The sequence below is a fragment of the Eubalaena glacialis genome, chromosome 2 (genome assembly GCF_028564815.1).
Source record: "Eubalaena glacialis isolate mEubGla1 chromosome 2, mEubGla1.1.hap2.+ XY, whole genome shotgun sequence".
NCBI classification, from domain to species: Eukaryota; Metazoa; Chordata; class Mammalia; order Artiodactyla; family Balaenidae; genus Eubalaena; species Eubalaena glacialis.
This window is the reverse complement of record NC_083717.1, coordinates 195,451,785-195,462,105: the sequence shown is the minus strand read 5'-3', so window position 1 is coordinate 195,462,105 and position 10,321 is coordinate 195,451,785. Positions and strand designations below refer to the sequence as shown.

At 63.1% G+C, this 10,321-nt stretch overlaps 1 gene segment (V, D, J or C); it reads left to right on the top strand.

Annotated features, from left to right (window-relative positions):
• Positions 1–5,072: 5,072 nt before the first annotated feature.
• On the top strand, positions 5,073–9,474 carry LOC133084752 (immunoglobulin heavy constant alpha 2-like). The segment is given in 5 exon segments: positions 5,073–5,244; positions 5,414–5,713; positions 5,908–6,237; positions 6,405–6,737; positions 9,278–9,474. Coding segments are annotated over 5 exon segments (1,332 nt in total).
• Positions 9,475–10,321: the final 847 nt, after the last annotated feature.

The window sequence follows — 10,321 nt, the reverse complement described above, 5'->3', positions numbered from 1 at the left end:
TCTAGCCTCCGCCCCTGGTGGTCTAGCAGCTACGATTCCTGGTTTTCATCCAGGATACCCGGGTTCAATTCCTGGGCAGGGAACTAAGATCCCACTTCAGGGCCACTCACTGCTGTCTCTCCGAGAACAGTGGCAGTCACCCCACCCAGAGGGGCTGGCACAGGGGGAGCACAGCCCAAGGGCAGGCCCGCAGAGGAGAGCAGGGGGATGGATCCCACCCAGCCAGCCGGGCTCCAGACCCAGCAACCCTGCCGCACACGCCCTCCCAGCAGCAAGACCCCACCTTCTCGGGCTCCCCTCTGCTCCTCCTCCTCTTTCTTCTGCATTAACCCACCACAGTGGGCGGAATGGTGCCCCCAGGCCCAGAAGTTATGTCCACGTCCTAAGCCCTGGGACCCGTGAAGGTGATCCTATTCAGACGAAGGGTCTTTGCATATGTGATTGAAGTTAAGGATCTTAAGATGATATTGTCCAGGTGGCCCTGAATCCAGTGAGAAGCGTCCTTACAAGGGACAGAGGAGGAGAGATCAGACTCAGGGCAGGAGGTCATATGAGGGCAGAGGCAGAGATTGGGTGATGCCTGGGACGCCTGGGGCCACCAGAGGCTGAGGGCAGGAAGGACCCTCCCCTGGAGCTTCTGGCGGGAGCAGGGCCCTGGGACACCTGATCTCGGGCGTCTGGCTGCAGAGTGTGAGACTGAATTTCTGTTGTTTCAAGCCTCTCAGTGTGAGGTCCTTTGTCGCGGCCCCAGGACACACCACCAGCCAGTAGGCCTTGGCCAAGCCGAGGCCCTTCCTCCTTCCGAAGAAGCCCAGGGAGGACTCGCCCGGTCCCGGCTCCTCCCTCCCAACTGGAGCCACGCTCGGCAAGTCCCGGACCCCCAAAGGTGCTCATTAGTCTTAACAACAGTGTCCACTCGGGCTCAGGCCCTTCCCCCAACCGCTGCGACCGTCAGGTCGTGCGAGACCCCACATCCGTCCGCCTCAAGTCCAAGCTCTTCTTTCTGCCCCGCATCCCGTGCCCGTCTGTGCCCACAGCGGGGCAGTGCTGTCTGCGTGGGAGACACCGGCCTCAGGAGAGAGCGGCCCCCCGCCCCGCACCGCCCTCCTCTGTTTCCTCCACTCCCGCCAGGCACTGCCTCAACCACTCACCCCGAGTCCCACTCCTCCAGCTCCCTCAGGGCGGCTCCAGGGGACACCGGGGCTTCAGACCCCCGGAAGGTGCAGGGCCCCAGGACCTCACGGGCCGGCAAGAGGAAGGATCCTCAGGGCCAGTCAACCACGATGCAGGCGCCGCTGGTGCTCATGAGAGCGGTGGGCGGGGGGTGGACCAGAGTCCGGCGGCCCAGGCAGAAGTGCCCCTCGTGGGCGATGCTGTGGGTGTGCCAGGGTCCGTGATAAAACCCCAGAAGTCCCTTGACCAAGCCAGGTGTGTCTGCCCACCCGGTGCCATGCCCCAGGCTCCCCTTCCTCCATCCATCTCCCCCTCCCAGCCCACCTGCCCCAACTCCTGTCCTGGGCCCACCCCTCCCCCAGGGAAACGCTGATCTCCCCCCTCCACCTGCCTGCAGCTCTCCCCCCAATGGTGTCCTTCCCGGGAGGGGACCATAGGTCCCTGTGTGTAGCTCCAGAACCTTCTGGGTGTGAAGAAATGAATGAACATGCGAAAGCAGGTGCAAACCAGGCCCCACGGCCCCTCGTGTGCCCAGGCAGGGGCCACCTCCTGAGGGGCACCGGGGAGGGCCAAGCAGCTGGGCAGCTGGCAGGGCCCGTGGGTGGGAGAAGCCTGGGCAGGGAATTGGGTGGATGCAGGCGGGGGCAGGCCCTCAGCCACCCCGACCCACAGGACTCCAGGCTCCAGGCAGGGGCGGCCCACACCCCCTGCCCAGCTTCAGTCCAGGGCCCTGCTGCTGCTGAGGCTGGCGGAGGAGGGGCAGCCCCTGGTCGTGGCCAGGAGGGAGAGGCTCCCCACCGTCACAGCTGCCCTGTGGCCTGAAGGTCTGTGGGGCCTGCTCACTGCGGTCACTCTGGTGAGGCTGTCCCTTGGGGCTCCCGCCCCTGCCGGCCTGTGCAACCTCCCCTCCGGCCCTCACTCCATCTGCACCTCTGGGACTATTTCTACCTCAGGGACCCTAAGCCCCTGACTCTGTCTACTTCGGCCTCTGCTTCTCTGCACCTCGGCCCCCAGCCCAGCCCCGCGGGCGCCCCGTGGAGACACACCTCACCACGGCACCCGCCTGCACCCACATGGCCTCAGGCCAGGGCCAGGCTCCTGGGGGTCCCACAGCCCAGGCCACACACACCTGGTCCCGCCACAGCCAGACCACAGACCAGACATGACGTGGAGGCACGCGGCCACAACTGGCGGGACAGGAAGTGGGTGAGTGACCCCCATCTGTGGGCCAGACACCGTCACGCAGCCCCTTCCCAGCATCAGCCTCACCTCACAGCGCAAATGGCCCAGAGCGGGGCAGGGGTCGGCTGAGACCACACGGCCAACAGGCGGGCCTGGACGAGGCCTGGTTCTCCCTCCCCACTCCAGCGCCTCTGGGCAGGCGGGCACGGGGACCAGCAGGGCATGGCCACATGGCCAAAAGGCGTGGGCCTCTCCCAGCCGTGTTGGACCCTCTGGCAGCCTTGAGCAGGTGGGTCCCAGAAGCTATTCAGGCCTCATCTCCTCCACAGCCAGGCCATACTACGGCCTCCTGGGACGGGAGGATGGAGGACAGGTACCAATACAGAGACAAGAGGGAGAAAGGCAGGCAGCCATTGACCCAGAAGACACAGAGCAGGATGCTGTACACATGGGCTGAGCTGGGCTGAGCTGGGCTGAGCTGGGCTGAGCTGGGCTAGGCTGAGCTGGGCTGGGTAGAATGGGCTGAACTGGGCTGAGCTGCATTGAACTGGGTGGAGCTGGGGTGAACTAGGCTGAACTGGGCTGAGCTGGGCTGAGCTGGGCTGAGCTGGGCTGAGCTCGGCTAGGCTGAGCTGGGCTGGGTAGAATGGGCTGAACTGGGCTGAGCTACATTGAACTGGGTGGAGCTGGGGTGAACTAGGCTGAACTGGGCTGAGCTGGGTTGAACTGGGCTGAACTGGGCTGAGCTGGGCTGGGCTAGGCTGAGCTGAGCTGGGTTGAGCTGAGCTGGGCTGAACTGAGCTCAGTTGGGTTGAACTGGCCTGAGCTGAACTGAGCTGGGCTGAACTGGGCTGAGCTGGGCTGAGCTTGGCTGAGTTGGGCTGAGCTGGGCTGAGCTGGGCTGGGCTGGGCTGAGCTGAACTGAACTGGACTGAACTTAGCTGAGCTGGGTTGAATTGGGCTGAGCTGGGTTCAGCTGGCCTGAGCTGCGCTGGGCTGAAATGGGTTGAGCTGGGCTGAGCTGAGCTGAACTGGGTTGAGCTGGGCTGAGCTGGGCTGAGCTGAGCTGAGCTGGGCTGAGCTGAGCTGGGCTGAACTGGGTTGAGCTGGGCTGAGCTGGGTTGAACTGGATTGAGCTGAGCTGAGCTGGGCTGAGCTGAGCTGAACTGAGCTGGGCTGAACTGGGTTGAGCTGGGCTGAGCTGGGCTAAACTGGGTTGAGCTGGGCTGAGCTGGGCTGAACTGGGTTGAGCTGGGCTGAGCTGGGTTGAGCTGAGCTGAGCTGAGCTGAGCTGGGCTGAGCTGGGCTGAGCTGAACTGAGCTGGGCTGAACTGGGTTGAGCTGGGCTGAGCTGGGCTAAACTGGGTTGAGCTGGGCTGAGCTGGGCTGAACTGGGTTGAGTTGAGCTGAGCTGGGTTGAACTGGATTGAGCTGGGCTGAGCTGGGCTGAACTGGGTTGAACTGGATTGAGCTGGGCTGAGCTGGGCTGAACTGGGTTGAGCTGAGCTGAACTGGGCTGAATTGGCCTGAGCCGGGGTGGGCTTAGCTGTGCTGAAATGGGCTGAACTGGCCTGAGCTGGGCTGAGCTGAGCTGAACTGGGTTGAGCTGAGCTGAACTGGGCTGAATTGGCCTGAGCCGGGGTGGGCTTAGCTGTGCTGAAATGGGCTGAACTGGCCTGAGCTGGGCTGAGCTGAGCTGAACTGAGTTGAGCTTGCCTGAGTTGAGCTGGGCTGAGCTGGGCTGAGCTGAGCTGAGCTGGGCTGAGCTGGGCTGAACTGGCCTGAGGTGGATGGGCTGAGCTGGGTTGAACTGGGCTGAGCTAGGCTGGTCTGAGCTGAGCTGGGCTGAACTGGATTGAGCTGAGCTGGGCTGAGCTGAGTTGAGCTGGGCTGGGCTGAGCTGAGCTGGGCTGAGCTGGGCTGAGCTGGGCTGAGCTGGGCTGAGCTGGGCTGAGCTGGGCTGAACTGGCCTGAGGTGGATGGGCTGAGCTGGGTTGAACTGGGCTGAGCTAGGCTGGTCTGAGCTGGGCTGGGCTGAACTGGGTTGAGATGGTTTGAACTGAGTTGAGCTGGGCCGAGCTCGGTTGAACTAGGCTGAGCTGGGTTGACATGAGCTGAGCTGGGCTGAGCTGGGCTGAGCTGGGCTGAGCTGGGCTGGGCTGGGCTGAACTGGGGTGGACTGGGCTAGTGCCTGAGGTGAGCAGGAGACAGTGGGTTGAGCATGGATCACACCCAGAGCCCTGGTTTCCAGCCAGACAGCACCCCATGTTTCTTGGGGGCACACAAGGGCCGTGCAGCCTCAGGGTGCAACTGTGATGCTCCCCGCTCCCGTCACCAGTTGACCGGAAGGGAACTGTGAAAGGACCAGGGCAGACCATGCCCTCTGTAGCCCAGCTGTCCAGGGGGCAGCCCAGAAGGACTGACTTGGAACTGGGCCTCCAGCCTCAAGATGCCCACAGTCCATGGGAGTCAGCTGCTAGTTTAGGAGGATGGGGGGGGGGCGGCTTTGTAGGGGGAGGTGGTTGGACTGGGACTTTTACCCAGGAAGTGGGAGGGGGGACATAGAAGTCTCAGGCCCCCTCTGCTCCCCAGCTTGAGCCCCAGGACAGACAAACTGGCCCCCATGCAGACTCAGCTTCAAGCCCAGGCTGCTCTGCCTTTTCTCTGCCTTCTCCCTGGGCCCATTTCTCACGATACCCCACACGCTGGGGAAGGGCATGACCGCGCCCACTGCACAGAGGGCAGCTGAGGCTCCGACAGCACACACAGACTCAGCTGGCCAGTGGGAGAGCCGTGTGCGACAGCCAGGACCCACGTCTGAGGAGCGCGTGTGGCCCACGTGCTCGGAGCCCCAGGGAGCGCGCTCAGAAATGGCTCAGCTGGACTCCGGTGGCCACTGCCGGCCCCGGGTGCACCGCGTACAAGCTGCGCGACCTTGGGGCAGTCACTAACTCTCTGTGTGTAAAGGAAAGGCGGGCGCCGTCCTGCCCTCATGGGGCTGTGTCGGGCGTCTGGTCAGCGCGAAGGCTGCCATCTCACAGCACACCGTGTGTTTCAGTGACTGAAACCAGCCCCAGACTCTTCCCACTGAGCCTCGGGAGCGACAACTCAGACGGGCAGGTGGTCATCGCCTGCCTGGTCCAGGGCTTCTTCCCGTCAGAGCCACTGAAGGTGACCTGGAGCCAGAGCGGCGAGGGCGTGTCCATCAGGAACTTCCCCCCTGCTCAGGCCGGGGGCCTGTACACCATGAGCAGCCAGCTGACCGTGCCGGCCGGCCAGTGCCCAGACAACAAGTCTGTGAAATGCCAAGTGCAGCACCTCTCCAAATCCAGCCAGGCCGTGGACGTGCCCTGCAAAGGTCAGAGGGCGGGCTGGGGCGGGGCCCCCATGGTGCCACCCTGACCCAGCTCCCTGACTGCATCCCTGTGGGCACTCCCCTCAGACAAGAGGTGGCTGAGTGCCCGGGGGGTGGCCAAGAGGGGTCTGGGCTGGGGCTGGAGGCCAGGGAGGCGGGCGGAGGGGCTCGCTGACCTGCTCTGTCTTCCCTTTCAGTTCCAGATAAGCAGTGTCCAGTTAAGTGCAAGGTCAGCCTGTCCCTGCACCCACCGGCCCTTGAGGACCTGCTCCTGAGCTCCAATGCCAGCCTCACGTGTACGCTGAGTGGCCTGAGAGACCCCAAGGGCGCCACCTTCACCTGGAACCCGACAGGTGGGAAGAATGCCATCCAGGAGCTGCCCAAGCCTGACATCTGCGGCTGCTTCAGCGTGTCCAGTGTCCTGCCGCGCTGCAACGATCCCTGGAAAAACGGACAGTCCTTCTCCTGCACTGCCACCCATCCCGAGTCCAAGGACCCGCTAACCGCCACCATCAAGAAACCCTCAGGTGGGCCCTGACCCGCGAGTGGGCGGCTGGGCACTCCACGGTGCGCGAGGTGCACTCCTGAGCCCACCCCGCCCTCCAGCTCCCACCCACCCCCACACAGGGTGCCCAGGGGGCAGGGGGCACCTTCTCCCCTGCCCAGACCCCTGACCCTGCTCTCTGTCCTCCAGTGAACACGTTCCGGCCACAGGTCCACCTGCTGCCGCCGCCGTCGGAGGAGCTGGCCCTCAACGAGCTGGTGACACTGACGTGCCTGGTGCGAGGTTTCAGCCCCAAGGATGTGCTGGTGCGGTGGCTGCAGGGGAACCAGGAGCTGCCCCGCGAGAAGTACCTGACCTGGAGCTCCCTGCCCGAGCACAGCCAGAGCGTCCCCACCTTCGCCGTGACCAGCGTGCTGCGCGTGGACGCCGAGGCCTGGAAGCAGGGGGAGTCCTTCTCCTGCGTGGTGGGCCACGAGGCCCTGCCCCTGGCCTTCACCCAGAAGACCATCGACTGCCTGGCGGGTAAACCCACCCACGTGAACGTGTCCGTGGTCATGTCGGAGGTGGACGGCGTCTGCTACTGAGCCGTGCCCCCGCCCCACCCGCCCCTTGAATAAACTCCATGCTCGCCTGAAGCAGCTCTGCGCTTCCCTCCGGCTGCCTATCTGTCCGTGCTCGGGGTCTGCACACACCAGGAGGGGGCAGGACCCAGGAGGAAAGAGCAGCCACTGCCCCGACTTTCTCTAGGCCTTGGTTTCCCCTCAGCCTGACACTGGACGTGCCTTCATGGCCGTGCACAAGTGTGAGCACAGGCGTGAGGGTCGAACTGGGGCTGAGATTTGCGAGGCACGCACAGCCTCATGGGTCCTGAGAACGGTGGCTCCACGAAAGTTCCCAGGGGCAGGTGACTTGGTCACTTGTATTTCAGGAAACTGCCTCTAGGGGCAGCCGGGAGGCATGAGCAAGGCAGAGGGGAGCCTGGCGGCCAGAGAAGAGGCTGGTGCCATCATGCAGAGGGGGGCTCACAGGAGGAGTGGCGAGGGAAGAGGGTTGGATTCCAGGGGCCCTCTGTGGGCGCAGCACACAGAAGTGCAGGACGGCCCCACTGACCGCACGGAAAGGGAGCCACCCCGCCTGGGTACAGCCACCCCGCCTGGGTACAGCCTTCCCCACCCCACACCCCACTGCTCTGCACATGTACACAGGGGCGCACACACACATGCACACGTACTCTCATATGTGTTCATGGTCGCGTGCGCAGGCACGCGCGCGCACACACACACACACACACACGTCTGAGCCCTGCAGGTGCAGGAGGTTGACAGCCCAGAACCAGCTCCAGGAAGGCAAGAGCAGTCCCCGCCCAAGCCCCCAGAGGGTTTTCCCCAGGCCCAGACCTGCTGCCCCAGGTCCCTCCAGGCCTCAGGCCTCCCTGTGTACCCAGCGGGGCACAGTTCAGGGATCGATTGGAGAGACCCCTCTCAGGCATCACCTGCTCCCCACTTGGTCCCCAAATTCAAGTCTCCCATGCATTCCTGAGCCCCAAACCATAGATGGGGTGGGGGGCAGGGGTGGTGAGGGGTCAGAAGAGACAGCTCTCACCCGGGGCCCCTAGACAGCTTCTGCTTGGAGCTCCTGGCAGGAGGGAAGGTCAGGGAGACCGAACCTAGAAGGACAGTCCCATGACCACCGTGGGACACCTGCACCAGGGCTCCCACAAGGGGGCAGCGGGGCCCCTGCTCTTGTTTAGACACCTTCTGGGCTTTCCCAGGGGACCTAGCTTTCTGGCTGCCTCTCTCTGCTTCCAGGGCCAAGGTGGGGTGGGGACCCCTGCCCACCCTGGCCACTGCTCCCCTCTCAAGGGTCCAGTCACCAAAGGGCAATGGGGGGAGCAATGGATTAATTGGGGAAGTGCTGCCACAGAGAAGGTGGTTCAGCCACCAAGGGACCAGGACCTGCCCTCAGGAGGAGCTTTCTAAAGAGATGGGGAGGAGGAAGAGACAGTAGATGAGGGTGGAGCCAGCAGACGGACAGCACAGACAGGTGGATGGGTCACAGGACATATGATGGATGGAAAGATGGACAGACAGGTGGATGGATGGGTGGATGGACGGATGGATGGATGATGGATGGATGGACAAATGGACAAACAGATGGGTGGATGGATGGATGGATGGATGGGTGGATAGTCAAAGAGACAGATAGATGGATGAACAGATGGACAGATGGAAGGACAGAGAAGTGGATGGATTGACAGATGGACAGATGGGGGTGGATGGATGAATGAATGGATGGATGGGTGAGTGGACAGGTGGATGGATGAATGAGTAGATGGACGGATGGATAGATGGGTAGGTAATTGAATGGTTACATGGATGGATGGATAAATGGATGAATGATTGGATGTGTCAGCATAAAACAAGCTGGTCCAAATCCCATTTAACATGGGAGGTCTATGCGCTGGGACCCTGGAGACAACAAGGTTGCCTGTGCTAGTGGCTCTCACCTGGGCCTTTCTCGTGCTCCTCGTAGCTTATCAGCCACTTCCTGGGACAGCAACAGAGCCCCTTGGTCTTGTCCATCTGGCCCTTGGCACAATGAACCACAGACCCAGATCTATGTCTCGACCTGGAGCACCCTGAGGGTGGGCATGTCTGATCTTCTCTGGTCCCATCAGGGGCCCAGGCCAAGAAGGTCCAAGAGCAAGGGCTTGCTGAGGGCTTGCTGAGTTCACAAGTAGGGCTGGGATCCAGGAGGCCTTGGGCTTGAGCTCTCCTTGGCGCAGCAGAGATGGTGCCCACCCTCCTGCCCTGCCATGTCTCTCTCTCTCTGAGGTGCCCTGAGACCCCCAGAGATAGGAGTCCCAAGGGTGCCTCAAGAGCTGCAAGGTCCAGCCCCTTCCCTGGGCACCTGTTCTCTCGCGCTCCAGGAGGCAGCCTCAGACCTGAGACAGGGCACCCACACCGCCAGCGTCCCCACCCTGTGAGCTCCGGGTGGGGAGGGCACTGGCTCGGCCCCCACTCACGCAGACCCGGGCCTGGCAGGCCCTCCGTATCTTACAGATCACCAGGACCCGCTGCCCTGGCTGGTGCTAGACCTGCTGCGGGAGGGCCCCGAGGAGGACAGCCTGGAAGCCAGCCTGTGGCCCACCACCATTACCCTGCTCACCCTCTTCCTGCTGAGCCTCTTCTACAGCACGGCGCTGACCGTGACGAGCGTCCGGGGCCCGCCTGACAGCCGAGAGGGCCCCCAGTACTGAGCAGGAGCCAGCCAGGCACAGGTGGGGGGCGAGGGGGCCGAGCAGTTGGCTGAGGGGGGCAGGAGTGCCCGGCTCCAACAGAGCTCCCCTGTCCCTCCTGATGGGGATCTGGCCTACAGAGAGGCGGTCCCCCCACAGACACTGAGGACTTGGGCAGGCCTGGGGGCAGAGCACGGATGTGCCCCAGCAGTGTCAGGGCATCAGATCCCCTGGGTGCGGCTGCCACTGGATTCCATCCAGTGTGTGGGAGCCAGGCCATGGTGGGGAAGGAGCACTGGCAAGGACCCTGCCCACCTCTGGAGTCCCCCCAGGCCCTGACACCTCTTGTGTTTGCAGGGAGGAAACTCGAGGAGCCTCCTGAGAGCCCAGCTGGACGCCAGAACACAGTGCTGCTCAGAGGCCGTGCGCGCACCCACAAAGGCCTTCCTGGTGCAATAAATGATCCCAAAGGCAGAAGTTCTCAAACTCTGAATGAGGGGAAGGGGAGGAGAGGGGCAGAGGCTCTGGAGACAAGGATGCCTGCCCCATGGCCCAAGGCAGGGTCTCAGGGGTCTGGACGGGAACCCCTTGCCTAGAACTCATCAGCTGGTCCTGTGGTCTTGCAGACTCAAGGCAAGAGCTGGGCTTCACAAAAGAGAATACAAAGCGAGACCTCTCACAGTAACTGCACCCAGATCCCTGATCCTGATCACTGGGCCCTTGTCCTGATCACTGGGCCCTGGTCCTGAGCACTGAGCCCTGGTCCTGATCACTGGGCCCTTGTCCTGATCACTGATCCCTGGCCCTGATCACTGAGTCCTGGTCCTGATCACTGGGCCTTGGTCCTGATCACTGATCCCTGGTCCTG